This window comes from Monomorium pharaonis, chromosome 3 (assembly GCF_013373865.1).
Source record: "Monomorium pharaonis isolate MP-MQ-018 chromosome 3, ASM1337386v2, whole genome shotgun sequence".
Classification (NCBI taxonomy): domain Eukaryota; kingdom Metazoa; phylum Arthropoda; class Insecta; order Hymenoptera; family Formicidae; genus Monomorium; species Monomorium pharaonis.
Window position 1 is genome coordinate 12,052,396 of NC_050469.1, and position 16,067 is coordinate 12,068,462.

The following is a 16,067-nucleotide window of genomic DNA, read 5'->3' on the forward strand; positions in this document are numbered from 1 at the left end:
TGACGAAAAGCCTGAATAATCGTATAGCAGCACGATTCTCGAAAAATGTCGAAAAAATTCAACAACTTGTTTGTGTTGTTCGTTGATTTTTTTCATCTTTCGTTATCCTCCTATGACATTTGGCCTTTTTTAAAACGTGAGTGTCACTCAAAATACTAAATTCGGTTTCGTTATTATTAGCTTCCTGAAGAATCTCTGTGGTAAATTTCCCAAGTCCCACGTTTGCTGTTTTAGAATTACAGCGCGATATGATAAATTCTGAGAAAAAATTTTATCGTCATAAAATTTTTTATATAATTTTTCAGGAATTTTTGTGCAAATTTCAGAATTATTCAGAATATAATTAAAAAAAATTTTTAATATTTTTACGAATACTTTGAATATTTCAAATTCTGAAAAGTTTTTTTCTCAAGTGTTCTAATTCAAATTAAAATTTTCACTGGAAATATACTTTAAAAATAATGATTTAAAAAAGTATATATTAAAAACTAAAAAATAGAATGTTACGTAAAATAAATGTTACATAAAACAGTTTATATTGTATATACGTAATATAGATTATTTATATTTTACACATAAATGTCAAATCCTGCTATCAGCAGTATTTGACTGTATGTTGTGCTGTCATCAAGTCGCGGATCGGTTCCTTTTTTTATTGCCTTATATATTTGTTTATTTAGTTATAATCCGCGAAGGTTAAATGATATTCACTGATTTCACAATTTCGCGATATATAAATATTTAATAACCAAATATGTTACAATGTGCTACGAAATCGCACTTGCTCGTTGATATGCTTATGATATATTGCTCTCACTTATAATATACGTGAAAAATAAATAAATAAATACGTCATACAAATAAATAATAAACGAGTCGTGATTTATGCCTAAGCGTTTACGGCTAAGCCTTTGGTACAAAAAACCTAGAGTTAATTGAGGAAAGTATGTGATTTGTTTGACGGACGGATTCGTGCAAAGGAGAACCAGAATTAGGAATATATCACGTATCACAAGCGAAAATGTCGACCAGTCCAGTCCATCTGCTTGTCCATCCTTTCTACGCTAGAAAGACGCTAATTGTTCGGCGATAGATCTTGAAAGAATCGTATCCACACATCCGCGTTATACAAGTTGATTGAAGTGGCCGTTACAACTCCACTCTCGTTTGCACGACGCCGCACAATACTCGCCGTGTTAATATGTCGTCTATTTGTTGCGTAAATACATGCGCGGATCGATCTGCACATGCAAGAAGCGGTAGACTCAAACCTCGGAACGTGAAAGCACCCGCTGCGCGACTGATTACTCGCGCGAGATTTTAACTTGGCCCTTAACAGAAAAGACGACGTCTTCGTCTCGACGAGTCTATTTCTCGTTAAATTTGAAAAAGAATTTGTAAATTAAGTTTATCGAGCTCGCGGCTGAATCCGATCGTTTTTCGCTCCACATATTTCCAGTTAAGGGCAAACGAACGGAAGTTTCTTAAAAGGCTTAAGATACGGTCGAGCCTACCGCTTGGCGTCTAAGACTAGGACATAAAATTTCGTTTATTTTGAAAAATACTGTACACAAGAATACCTAAGGCGCGTTGACGCTCGCGTTTCTTCGCGTTTAGACGTGTATCGAAGCTGCGACTACATACGATGGAAACCGATACATTTCTGCGATAATAAAGAGGAATAAACGTGCCGGATGATGACAAGACTGGGTAGAGACAGGTGAAATCGATCTTTTCACTCGACAGTATCCATCTTCCTTTTTAGGTGAAAAGCGTAAAGCTGCCGCGTTCATCTCCTTAAGAACCGAAAAAAGCCCTTGCTCTTATCTGGCGGCGGCGCCATCAGCATCGGTACCTGATTCTTATGTGTGATACGAATCTGCGCCAAAGAAACATTTTTATAATTCTTCCATTTACTTTGAGATTTAAGTAAGGACAAGAAATATTAGTTATGTTCCTTAATATCATAATGTATAAACTTCGAAACAGAATTTATTTTGAATAATACTTGAGTTTTGCTTAGCGCTAGAACGTTTTGATAAAGTTAATGCAGGGTGAAATTATACGCTTATTAAAATAGAATTCGAAAATCAAAAGAAGAAAAAAGAATGCTTTCTACTTTAACAAAGCGTTCGGTAAAATCTTCGTGAACAAAAATCTCGCTCTGTCGTATTCTGAAAATATTTGTCACGTTAGAAATATTTATGTTCCGTTTCAGCTCACCGTGCAAGGACCCTGCATCCAAGGTTCACCGTCAATCTGCATGGGGAATCGTTTGCTCGTGATGATGGTGACGCTGCTACACTGGGCTAGCCTTCTCCCGGAATGTCGCAGTCCGGTCTTTACCTGGCCCATGTGCAAGCAATTCTCCAAACCGATTACCTCTATGAGATTGTCCCCGATATCTGCGAACAATGGGTAAGTACTCAAGGTTTCACTTTACCAAACACTTTTTCGTGTTTGCACACGTTCTTTCTGCGTATGCGTACGCGGGAGAAAATGATTTCTCCGCGATTATATTTCGCGTGTTGAGCTCACCTTGAATAGCGGCTGTGAGATCTACGGAATTGAAACTGCTGGTGCTGAGCTCTTTGTCGGGCCGCTTTTTTCGCTTGCCAAGGCGGTGCCGCGTGTGATGTTCGCCCCAGAGATTCGAGCCCCCGTGAGTGAAAGGAATGTTTAGTAATGCGACTCCTTGCAGAGATGGACCGTGCGCCAAATCCAGAGGCGTACCGTCGCACTGCAATCGATGAAATGCACGTAGCGTCACGAATTCCATTGATTCCGTTGAATTGATTGATTACAGATTTGACGGTACGCATTCAGGACGATGTTAGAAACGGAATCGGTTGATTAATTCTTGTCCCGCCCCTTGAATCTCAGCTCTATTCGCTACCCCGATACGTTAACCGAACCAGATTACATTGTACGTTAAAATTATGCTTACAATTATCTCGAGATCCTCGTGGAGATTTTTACAGCTGGCAGCGAACTGCTCCGTGGTTGCGTATTCGAAGTACCACAGCTTGTTCTTCATTCTGCTATTAAACTTCTCGGGATTCTTTTCCCTCTCCATGTGGAATTTGACGCATATGGCGGCGTCGACGCCCACCGAGAAATAATTGTTAATGATATTATATGGTATACTATCTTGATTCGGTTTCTTCTCGTCCTTTTGATCCACATCTATTTGCCAGCGGTCCATCATCACCTGCGTCGCTTTCTCTATTTTCTGCGAATGCGTTAGGTAACTCATGTAAGACATTCGATGATGTATAAAAATACATATACTTATATATTTTCTCAGTTAGAATCTACACATGTTAGAACATGTGCTTTACCTTAAGCACTTTGTGTACCGCTTCCCCTTCGTAACCACCACCCCAGCGTAAGCACCTGGCGAGATCATTGCCCGTACCGAGAGGTATAACGCCAACGGCAGGTTGTTTTTCGAATTGCACGCGATCTAAATGAAACGGCATCGTGAGAGCAATAATTACAACATGCGGTTGCCGTTAAATGTTAAATTATTAGTAATCAATTAAAGCGACATCGAAAGGCAGCATCGAAATGATGAACTTATTATGTGTAATCGGTTAACGGGAGGGAGGTCTATTAAAATCCAGGCCATTCGCCAATCTATATAGTAGCCGATGAACCTATTATCGGATTTAATACATGCACGATTAACAATTAATACATAATATTGCAAAATTTATTTATACAAAGCATCGCTTTTATGCGCTGCCATTATACAACCATTTCACTCGTGTTCTCGATGTGAATTTAATTGAATATTCACACATCGTAATTAAATGATCGCGATGCGTACCCATGGTTTCTAAAACCCAGCCGACTGTTCCGTCGCCGCCGCAACAGATCACCTTAAAATTCTCGACGTCCTTAAACATCTGCAGGCCCTGCATGGGCCCACCGAGCGCTAGATTATGGACCTGCCGAGGGTTCAGAATGTATTGAAACTTCCGTAACATTCGCTCTCCCTGCCGGCCGCCCGATTTTGGATTTATAAAAACCAAAAGTGGCGTCGTGTTCTCCAGTGGTGTAATTTGAAAGGACATAGCTGGTTGCTGATTCGACGAACTACCGCAGCCCAGGAAAACACCCTATTAGATTTATTGCATTTATTTATTTGTACGTTTTAGAAAATATGGAGCATACGATATTATTGTCACGCATTTGAAACACATTTTTTTTATAATTAACAATTTTTTAATTTTAATTTGTATTTTTCTTAACATTTTTAGATTATCATTTACTTTTCTAAATTGATTGGTTTTAATATTAATTGTGTAAGTTTTATACATTTAATTTGCGAACATTGTTTTACAATCCAAAAAGAGCGTAAATCACAACTTTTTAGAATAGTTAAATGCGAGATGGTTATATGTCGTATTTGTTTCTTCGCGAGGTAGACGTTCAATGATAACAGACAATTAATTGGATTATTGTACTGTACTTACGGAACTGACCGATGAGCTATCCTGACAGTGTTTGCTACCACGTTTGCTGTCCCTTGACAATGACCTTTGTCTATCGAGTACAACGGGGCAAATTGCCGTAGGTGGAAGGATGTGTACCGCATGATCGCCGAGCGTACATTCCGCTCGCACTTGTGACGCACATTTATTGTGCAACTGCAATATTTCCGTGAAAATATTTACGTAAACAATTAGGGATATTATCATTTTATCGCTTCGACGAATATTACTTATACATGTACATTTTAAAATGTATTTAAAATTTTTATTAATCTCAAAGTATCTATTTTTGCCAGCATTACTTAATCAGTTATATCAAACAATTGTACATTGAGAAATGTACAATTAGATGCACTCTCTAAAATATTTATCTAATTTATAATTTATTTTATAGTATTTATTTCAAGTATTCTCTCGTACGACTTTTGAAGGAGTTATGAATATGTGTGTATACTACATGTACACATATATATATGTAGATAATAGATTCTGTTTTGGATATAATAAACTTGAAAAAAATACTCACGGTTAATTGACACCATCTGCAACGTAAGCCGGTGATGCCATTGTAACTCTTGATCGTCTTTTTGCATTTGGAACATTTTCCGTGGCAATTACCTTCGACCCAGTGATGAACCATTGTTTGGGATGTCTTCTTGCTCTTGACGTAAGTGGCTATACAGGAGGCTGGCGCTCTTTGCACACACCTCTCGTGTACCGTGTACTTGCAAACTGATCCGGAAAGGAGGATCTTGTTATTCAACGATGATTGCACGTTGGTGTTGAATAAAACGCGCCCGTTTACAAAGATGATAATGTTCTTCGTGCAATTCCGTTTTTTTTTGCAGAATCGTCACTCTGATTTAACTTGTTCTGGCATCGCGAGACAGAGAGGTAGGATTACATCAAGAATTTCTTACTCACAGACACAACAAAGCCCTTTCTTGCCGAGGCCAACCAACATGTTGAGACAGAGATTGCAGTACGCGGGTTTGCTGAAATGTTTTAGCCTCCACAGATGATTCCCATCTTCCTTCACGTGGGAATCCAAACCCAGAAGAACCAGCAGGGGTATTGTCGTGAGGCCGCCTCTCTTCCATTCTTCCAGCGAGACCGTGCCATCCGCGTCGTAGTCAATTTCTATCATCATATCTTGCAGAATCTAAAATGGGAATTATACTTTCTACGTATTGGTCCCGTATTCCAATTGTTAACTGTAGCTCTCTTTGAAAAATTTCTCAGATTTTCTTTCTGATATTTTCTCGAAAATAGAGAAAAGCTATTAATTGAACTGTAAACGGAAAGGTCCAGTCCTTATAAATTCATTCGAATCTGCTGTCCTCGTTCCTAACTTACCGGCTTCAGCTCTGAGACGTCCCAGCCGAGATACTCCGCGACGTTCATCATTTGATTTACGATGCAGTCCATCTCCTGGATACACATGACAATGATATTAGTAACAACGATAAAAAAACAAACGTTCTATCGATCGGCGCGTGTCGTATGATGAGTATCGCTGATTAAACTATGTGCAAGCCGCGCAATTTATCGAGATATCGATCGTCGGTTCTTCGAAAGATGTGTATATACATGTATACCGAATATACATTTTTTTCATTTATGCATATCGAGTTGTATATACGAGCTTAATACAGCTTTCATTAAAAACTCGTACCTTCTTCGACGCTATTTATTCACCCTGGCTGAATAGGATGCCGAACGAAGGTAGTACCTTCGTCGCATTTTCATTTTCATCTGCTTTTTCCGCGGCTCCGCTATCGGCAACGTGAATATTTATCGGCGTGCCGCACAATTTGTACACCGTGCATATCAATGATTTATTCAACGAGGAACTCATTACCCGAGCGACCGTCGTTTCCCCCGGCATCCTTCTTGGCCGTAATTTCATGTCAACGCATAAATCGCGCCTCCGCACTGTAGTACATATGTGCGCGCATATCTCTAACGGGTCGCGCCCGAATGATAAATGCATTGGCCACCTGACGCCCCGACTAAACAATTTAAAACGAATGTGAAACACTTATTCTGTTCTTTCCGAAACTATCGCCGCGCCGTCGCGACATTTTGGAATCAGTGTACCACGAAACGACGGAGTTCCAGTGTTCCGCGAAAATTCTATCGAAGAAAGATAGGCGTTTTCTTAATCATTTAAACGTAAAAATATTTGAACTGTATTCTTAAATTAACGAGTATAATGATAATCTTTATTAGTGCTGCGCTATTCGCAGAAAAGATTGATAAATATTGATAACGTTATTCTATTGACGCGTAATCAAGTACTGATATATAAAACGGACTGTTTTCACATAATAGCAATGCATTAGTCAACTGATGCAGTTTTCTGGGCTCTCAATTGTAAAGAGGTCAATGATGCACGTCACCGAAGCACCGGAAATTACACTCGTTCCACGTAATTCACGTTGTAACGGATCGCAGAGGGTACATGTCAATTGACGTGCCTGTTATGGGCGCGGCCAGCAGTATGGAGAACAAGTATTTATCTCTTCTATTAATATCAGCCGGGGCTATTCTATACCGCCGTTGTTACTTAAGCAGCAAAGGTCAATCTATTTTCGCCGAGGAAAAAAAGTCGGTTTTGCCCGCGTAAATTGGAATTAGAATTATTTTTCAGCTATATTTTCTGTCGCGAGTCGTTTATCTGTTGCTCGTAATAATTTTAACGCGACATGAGAACAGAGCATTTATTCGCTTTAACATTAATCTTATTAACATGCAACTTATTGTAATTGTCATGTAATATTATAATATACAAGGCCTGTTCAAAAAAGAAGCTGATCTTTGACATAACATATCCTCTTTTAATGTTTGTACATATTTCCTTTTTACATATGCGGTAAATTGCTATATTTGTTTAATAGTTTATTTATGACTCTTATTTGTTTAATATGCTGTAATTGTTTGATGGTTAGGTTTGCAATGTCTAAGTTGTTAGAACAAAGAATGTACATCAAAGCTTCAAACTTGGCAAAATGTGACAGCTTATTTATTACAAAAGCAAATTTACAGTAATTTTATCGTTTTAAAGGCAACGAGACGGCCTTTCCTGATCGCCCATACCCATCTCGAGATTAGATTCTTAAAAAAAAATCATACGCATCATATTGATTATCTTGAGGAACATATTCTGTTTCTATTTGGGGAATAAGTTTGTAGCTTTGATGCTCCCTGCTCTAGAAACTCAAACAAATTCACAAAATCGCTGAACAACCAAAACAGCATGTTAATAAGCAAATAAACTAACTGAACCAAAATGACTGAAATATCGAAACATGTGGAGGGAAGTATTAGCACAAATAACTTTTTCAAACATAATGTACGTGTGCTATGTTTAAAAGTCACCTACTTTCTTGAACACACCTTGTATATAACAACATATGACAATTAACGACATTTTTGCGTGGTACAAGCGACATTGTAAGAGATAGTGTTACGCGCACGTGTCACTGCTTGCGTGATCATCCGCGTTAACTGATAACGATGATTCTTTACTCACGTTCGTATCAAGGACGCCGTTCCCATCCGTATCATACAGTCTGAACATAACTGGAAAAAAAGGATTATCGAGTTAGCGCAAGCCGAAATTGTCGCGCAACAAGTTGCAGCTGCACTACAAGTACAGACGGAACAGACTTGTAACAACTGTAGCAGAAAATCGAGAATGACTGTCGGCCGACACGCGAGTCCCATTGTGAATTCTATACATCTATATATTAGTTTCGTTTCTTTTTCTTGTACATGTTTATCTCAATTTCTCTCTCTCTCTCTCTCTCTCTCTCTCTCTTTCTGTCTCTGTCTTTCTCTTTCTCTTTTTTGGGGTTAAAATATTCGATTAATTCATTCAAAATTCGTTTAAAATAATTCGTTCAAAATTTCGAATCATGTATCGAAAAACGCGCGCATATTTACGTAAAAAAAGCTTCCTTCGCAACTCTCATTATTTTGACGTGTTACTTCAATATATCCTAAATGATATTGCCTTTTAATTTCTTTCTTTTAATTCTTTCTTTCTATGAAAGTAAATTTTTTTATTTTCACAGAAAAAAGAAGTCCATGTAAATAAGTTTAATAATCTTCACGCCGAAAGACAAATGTGCGAAAAAGGCAAATTTTTTTTTTAATGCAGATCAAAGTTTGGAGATTTTCAAGTCTGGAGATATTCACGACGATATTGTGTGTACATACATACTCCGCGAAACAATTTTTCACTATTTAACGTGTGCACACCGGTGAAATATCGCTCTGATAGCGCTCTTCTAAAAACGAACGGAATTCCATCGTGATTTATGCGCGGGCATGTTTTTTGATTATACAGGAAACAACCGTGTAATCGTTATAGCATCGATCCTCCAGAAAACAACGCCCGGATCTGTTTCAAAGCGTCGTCGATCATTCGCTGACGAATTGTTCGGCATGAAAGCCGACGAGAGTTTTGCGAATTTCGAGATAATCGTTATTTTGGTATATATGTACTTACATTCCAATTTATCCTCCGGTCTGCCGGCTTCCAAGAGGGAGAGATAACAAACGATATCTTTGAGGCTGACTTTAACGGACTGGACGTCTATTGTGCTTTGTTTTCTGACAAGGTGCCTCATTTCTGAAAAACAGAAATTTAGTTTCAATTTGCAATCTCACGCTAGGTACTCACTACAGTTTAATAAACGTGATGCATAATTAATCCAATATCATATTTATAAAATAACTCGGATTTATGCTATGTCATAAATCATAAATTTATAATTAAATATTTTAGAGTGGCATTATATTTCAGCGTACATTAAATATCAGATAATTACAGTTCTTACAATATTAATCTACAACGGAGTCCTAATTATACAATCTCTTTCAAGTGCTAGCGACGTGATCTCTTAATTTATTAGTTATATTATCGTGAATAAATCGTGGAAATTATTACGACTATCATTTTTGTTTCACAGGAGTTAAACTGAATTTTCACCGGGATTTTCCTTGACGTCGCATTTCGCGGAAAAGTCGCTCCGCTAAAGTATCTAGATGTCGAGGTAGAGTGAGAATCGCCAGACTTAAAATGTGATGGATCATATTTCGTGCCTCATATTTCGTGGAAAATTCACAATGCACTCGGGCGTTAAAGTGAATCGGAGAATCCGCGATTTCGGCAGGACGATCGAGTCGTATTTTTAGATAAACACTCACACAGACTTGAGTAATTGTACCTAAAAGTCTAAAGGACCTGTTGCTTCCGACCGAGGCAGTGCGGTTGTCAATATGTATAAGCGATAAATTGGATTTGTCATAATAGATTGTTAGAGTTTAGCGGCTCGAGACAGGTCGACGACGTCTAGCCCGTATTTCTGGATCGCCTATTTATATCTGAATCCAACGTGTAGTTCTGCATGAATCAACGTAGCTCTATATCGATTGAATTGCCGTCGATAAAATTTATTCTTGAACGCAGTTGCGATTTCGAAATTTGAATTGCCGGAAGACTGAAATTATTATCGACGAATTCGTGTTTGAAATAAAAAAAAAAGAACGCACGCGATCTCGTGCTCGCGATGAAAAATGGAAAAGGAACAATAGAACAATATATTTTACGTTCTCACCGTACGAAAAAAATAAACTCATTGATATCACTTTAAAAACTCTAATTGTTATAAATTCAATAATAATTAATTCAACGTCAATTTCATCTTCGAAACACAATTTATTAGAGATCGGTATTGTCTGTATAAAGACACGTGTATAATCCTGCCCTTTGAAAGATTTACAACTTCGAATACGTTCCATGAATACGTAATTATGTATTTTCCATTAATAGAAGAATTAGCATAAGATTTCCCGATGGTTCGATTTCTTTGGTCTTATTTTTGGACGGTATCGCGCGTCTCGCAGGAATAATTTTGCATGACGATGACCAAGTTAAAAATAAACATTCGCACGAGACGACGCGACGCGCGAGCTAACGCAGTCACGCGCTTTATCCATGCGGGATAAAATTGTATGTTCTTTTTTTTTTACACTCGACAATCCAATTTATTCCAAGTGAAAATCGTGGAAAAAGTGTGTTGGTAACGACACTAAAAAAAATTTGTTACGTCGGCAACGAGACCCGCGACGTTCTGATTGATTGCGTATTTGACGATTAATCACCGTGACGCTGCTGAAACTTCAAATAAATATACTGAATTATTTTTTATTGCCTATGTAACATCCGTATTTTGAGCTGTGAAATTCTCCTCGTTTTTTCTTTCCCCTAATGTGAATGTGGTTTGTCAAAATTTATTAAACTTAATTTCACATCAACCATTTAGCTTTGCCCTTTGTTTTAATGAAAATCTATGACCACCGTGAATAATGAGTGACTTCAGTAAATTGAACTAATTATTATTTGCGGGCTAACGCGTGGATTATTCAGTCGATGCCGCGTAAATGGATTGACATATGTTTGCCGCATTAAAAAGAGAGAGTCTACAAATATCGCTACAAATGCTGATTGTACGCACGTACGCACGTGCAAAAAAAAAAAATCGAGCACTTTTTTTTTCAAGCGTCGATATTCCGGCATTTTACACGGCGAATCTTCGCCACGATCTTAAAGGTCATGGAACTTTATCTCACCTTCCTTCAGCTTCACTCCCGACACGTTTGGTAACTGGACCATTTTCATGCCTATCAAGAGCGACGAAAAAGAGAGTAGGGGGATTAGCTATTCTCTTTTGTATCGTAACGAATTACTAGGCAGACTCGAATAAATAGGCTTAACCCGACCGCGGAGAGTGGTCGCGTTGACGTCAACGTGCGATTAATGATTTAGCACTTGTTGCTTCGCCTGCGATTCAAGAGTCACTGAGACGTGGCCCCCCCAGGAACCCGGTATCATTCTCTCGCGCATTCGTGACGTCATTTATACCGGATGATACCGGCGGTACAGCTATTTTGGTGACACTGGCCACGTGTGCACGCGCTACGCGAACTCGCTGCCTTGTAGATGCCGCGCGAATAATTCGAAGCGCGCACTGTCCCGCTCCGCGCTATTCGCGGACCGACGCGGCACTAGATTAGTAGTTCATTAATTAAGGAGATGACGTTATAGACCCGTGAAGCGGTACTTTTTAAATACATGTACTTTTTGCGCTCGAGACGGTGTAATTTGTCAGTTTAAAAATATCGGAAATATGGAATTCAAATTGCGGAAACGTAGAAGTTATACAGAAGATGGAAGCGGATTTTTATCAGATCTTGTCGTCAGGAAGGCCGTTGAATTTCCTCATTATGCATTTGGGTGAATCGAATATTTCCGTATAATTTTTCCGCCGAAGCAATTTTTCCACTCTCTCTCTCTCTCTCTCTTTCTTTCCTTTCCTGTCCTTTTTGTATGTTTTTCAAATGATGTATTTTACGATCCTTTTTATTACGAGGCGAGCACCTGGAGGCGCCTATTCATCTTCAGATTCATAAAAGACCGAGAGATCGAGTCCGCTTCAGCTCAGCTCGGCAACAATTTCAAAGTAGCTCGGGGGCGCTGTAGCGCTATCGGTACATCGATTCGTCGTATATATTTTCTATTTTCGGATTATATTTCATGATGTTTTTCCCTTGCATTTTTCACAAGACACGTGTACCGTGGCGCGCGCGGAAGGCTTTAATTTCAGATTTCATCGCTGCCGACGATGTATTTCGACGCGTAAGCGCACGTGTTTTCATAGAGAGATGATAAGATCAGACCCGTCTTTCCTCAAACAGAACCGGAAATAGAACCGCATCGAGTTTTCTTGATCGCGTGTATACACAGCCTCCGGTATGCCTCATGACATTTCGTGCAGGGGATCAAGCTCGCCCGCCTCTCGTCTCTCTCTCTCTCTTTCTCTTGACGCACACGTAAATTGTCGCGTAAAATCAGAATTTAAAATAGCAATATCCATTTCCTGTATCCTCACACCGTGAATTTATATCCGCGATCGATGGCACGATCGCCACGGTAGACGTGAATAAATATTTCCATGAAATCCATAACGTAAGCATTGATTATTTCCGTCACTTACCGACGCGTCTTCATTTAGAGCAGACATAAACACCCCGTGTGTGTTGACGTCTCGCTCGCCCCGAGTCGTCTGAATCGATTACTTCTTACGTGTCACGCGCGCTGGAAAACTGACGGAACTAATCGCTCCTTGATCTTGGGACTTTCTTGCCGACCGATCTAATATCGAGTTCCCGATATACGTCGAACTTTAAGACAAAAATTGATCGTGGAACTTTTCCCCGACAACATCTCTAACAACGGAACGTCATTAAATGCGGTCTCGAGTAAGATGTGTGTGAGATATTGCTCTGCGTTAAAAATAGCGGGGAGAAAAACGTCGTGGCAAAATTCGCGGAAGCGCATAACGAAGCAAGCCGATGGCTGCGTTGATACCGTAAGAGCGGTATACATCAGGGCATCGGTACATTGCGGTCGCTATATTTTTTCTTTCTCTCTTTCCTTTTTTTTTTTTTTTATTACGCCGACTGTCACTCCGATATGGTGAAGTACACTTCTGAAAGAGATGTCACGTCCCTCCGAGCCGTAATTCATTGCAGCATTTACGATCTCAGGTTTTCGTTTGGGAGAGGGGGAGAGAGGGCAGAGAATAACGCGCCACTGTAAGATCGATGGCGACTAAAATGGACCCTTTGTCACACGCGCCACGCGGCGCGAGAACTCTCCGACAAAAATGAATTCTGCGTCGTGCGAATTTCACGGATACGCGTGTTCACGTACGCCGGAAGAGAAATCTCTTAAGCAATCTAGCGTCCCGTTAATTCCGCGTCCGTTCACGTAAAGCCGTGCTGCACCTCAATGCAGGAGATGTTGCTGAAAAAAAGTGCTCTCTATCACGGAGAATCGATTCTTTATCGAAGGCTCCTGCGAACGTGTAAGCTTCAAGTATCAAGAGTGAAAATAGAAGAGGGCAAGAGAGAAGGAGGTGGGGATTACATCCGAGCAAAAAGATGTAGGGAAGCGGGAGGCTCGTTAAGAGAGATCGCGCGTGTATCGAGATCAAGTCAATTTAGCGAGGAATATTTTCTGTGGGTTTTGATGAAGGAAGGAGGGACGGGATGGGAAAGATATAGAGGGAAAGATTAACCCGGCGGACGGGGACATGCGTGTGCCAATCCAAGCACGGAAATCCATTCTGAAATAATCTCAATGGTGAAACACGGGGTTTTAGCTGTTTGCGAACAGTATTGCACTTAATATACCGTTACCGTATTGGATTCAGCGATTGCCCATACCTTCCAATTTCCCGTTGTTGACAAGGAGGGAATTGTTCGACTTCCTGGATGAATTACGCGACATTTGGCTTTGACTCGGGCTACTATCCGTGCTCTTCTTTTCCAGCACGTCGTGACAGCTGTACGACGTATGGGTGACCGTTAACATCGGATGCACGCTTCCTGAATCGTCCATGCGTGATTGCGTGAAACACAAGAAAAACAAACAGCATGATCGATCGGCTTTGTAAGTTGATCTTACTTCTAAATGCGGCGCCTTGTGAAAGATTCATCGGCTAAATATTCATTACCCGATGAGCCCGAACGCCTAATGTTCTCTCCGGGGGTGGGAGTGGGGAGTGGGGGGTGTTCTATACTTCGCGTCTGCCGAATAATATACATCTGTTTATACGGGACGTCCAAGATCCCCCGCGTTCCAATAATGACATTAGATTGCAAGAGCTGTTCTATTTTTGAGCGAAATAAACAAGGATCTTTCTTCGTCTTCCCCCTCCCCCTTCGGTAAATATGACATCGCCTACAAGTATTACATTCGGGAATTAAAAATATATAGGCGAGATTTCATTTCGTGTATATTTTCATAATGTCCCTCTAAATCAACTCGTTAGAGAATCATAAGTCGACGAGTTTACAGTTAGAGCGAATTTATTTCAACGTCGAATTGTGCCGACGGCGTTTAAAGGAGTCTTCATATTCAAGGCTTCTTCGGATCGGATCGATTTGATTATTCGGCCGCCAAGGGAACAATAGCATTCGCCGATATGTGATGCGGGGTAAAAAAAAAAAATTGAAACCATTGGAAATAATTGTCATTTTCTTTCTGCCTGCTGCTGACCTATTTTGTCCAATCGCGAGAGTATTCTCTTAGCGTAAAAATACAGCCTGAGAAACGGAAGGCCAGAGCGCGCTGCCAGCACAAATCGAGAAGAAAAATATTTGCATTAAAAAGGTATTGAAATAATGACCATTTTGTTTTGGCTGACCGTTCAATAGCGCGTTGTTACCGTATTTGTGTATCGTTATATTTTATGATCGTAAAAAAAATACAATTTATATAAATAAAACGGTATAAAATATTAATTTCATTTTTGCGGCGGGATTGTGTAGAAGAAAGATCTTTGAAAGTAGAGCTGTCATCTAGCAGAATATAATAGCTTATTGTTTTCTTAAAAAAAAAAATACAAAGTTTACGTTATATATTTATTTTACATAACTGGATAATGAAATAATTTAACAAGGAGAGATAATGGCGGGTAAAGTAAAAAATAATTGCACATGGGGTATACTTTACCCGTTCGCGTCCTCGAGGCTTCGCTTTCCGGTCTGTGATGGCCTAGCGCTTGCAATTTTTCCGTAATTCCGTGAATTTTGTCGGCCAGCGAGGATCCAACGTGGCTCTCCGTGGCACCGCCTAGCACGCTGGTGCTATTAACGTTACTGCTGGAAGTCGTGTGCGATGTAATTGCGGCGCAGGCGGTTGTCGAGGAGAGCACGGCCATCTCCTGGGAGCCAACAAACGCGGATAATACGCGGCTTTTAATTCCCGGCGCGCGCGCGGGAGAGAGAGTATATCTCGTTTACGAGTATCTCTTATTGTTGCTTTTTATATGCGCCGAAAGCGCGTTGTTCGCATGACACGCCACGCTTTTCCGTCTCAACGTGATTGCGACTGCAATGCGCATCTCGGACTTGCAATGCCACTTCTCAGCGCAAATTCCCTTTTTTTCCCCCCCTCTTTCCTTTGCGACCAATTTGCGCTGACGGCTATTTACTCGCGGCAGCGGTATAATACTGGTAATCTTTATTAATTTAAACGTGATACGTACTTTGAAGGCTTTGCCGTCTACTCCGCGCGAGCCCTTCCTGACGAACGAAAGGAAAAGATGTCGGCATAATTCATCCGGTGTATCGATCTCCAGATACGAATTCAGGAATTTGCGGAAACCCTCGTAATCGATGTCCTGAAACAGCCGAAAGGAAAGAAAACGTTATTTAGCGAATTTCGGCATTGATCGTATTCTACACAAAATAATTGTACACCATCAAAATATTCCACGTTTTTTGGTACACAATATATTTGTATAGAATATTCTGATCGTGTACAATTATTTTATGTAGAATATGATCGGCGAATTTCTTTAAAGAGTAACAATTTTAACGTGACAAATTGAAATATAAAATAATTTTTATTATAAAATGAACATCGTAACATATAATCGTACCGAATCAACTTTAAAGATACTATTATGAAGATGTGATTAAAGCAAA

At 39.8% G+C, this 16,067-nt stretch overlaps 1 protein-coding gene across 1 annotated transcript in view; it reads right to left on the minus strand.

Moving 5' to 3' along the window:
• Nucleotides 1-658: 658 nt before the first annotated feature.
• The window catches only part of LOC105834565 (diacylglycerol kinase 1), an 89,536-nt gene continuing 74,127 nt past the window's right edge, over nucleotides 659-16,067 (minus strand). Inside the window, exons 4-18 of the mRNA XM_012677137.3 lie at nucleotides 15,626-15,760; nucleotides 15,091-15,301; nucleotides 13,800-13,961; nucleotides 9,016-9,138; nucleotides 8,035-8,084; nucleotides 5,856-5,930; nucleotides 5,424-5,661; nucleotides 5,026-5,231; nucleotides 4,482-4,655; nucleotides 3,833-4,124; nucleotides 3,342-3,466; nucleotides 2,948-3,232; nucleotides 2,539-2,740; nucleotides 2,224-2,405; nucleotides 659-1,879 (exon numbers count right to left, since the gene is read on the minus strand). Coding sequence (XP_012532591.1) covers nucleotides 1,790-1,879; nucleotides 2,224-2,405; nucleotides 2,539-2,740; nucleotides 2,948-3,232; nucleotides 3,342-3,466; nucleotides 3,833-4,124; nucleotides 4,482-4,655; nucleotides 5,026-5,231; nucleotides 5,424-5,661; nucleotides 5,856-5,930; nucleotides 8,035-8,084; nucleotides 9,016-9,138; nucleotides 13,800-13,961; nucleotides 15,091-15,301; nucleotides 15,626-15,760 — 2,550 coding nt within the window. The 3' untranslated portion in view covers nucleotides 659-1,789. The remainder of the gene's footprint in view (nucleotides 1,880-2,223; nucleotides 2,406-2,538; nucleotides 2,741-2,947; nucleotides 3,233-3,341; nucleotides 3,467-3,832; nucleotides 4,125-4,481; nucleotides 4,656-5,025; nucleotides 5,232-5,423; nucleotides 5,662-5,855; nucleotides 5,931-8,034; nucleotides 8,085-9,015; nucleotides 9,139-13,799; nucleotides 13,962-15,090; nucleotides 15,302-15,625; nucleotides 15,761-16,067) is intronic.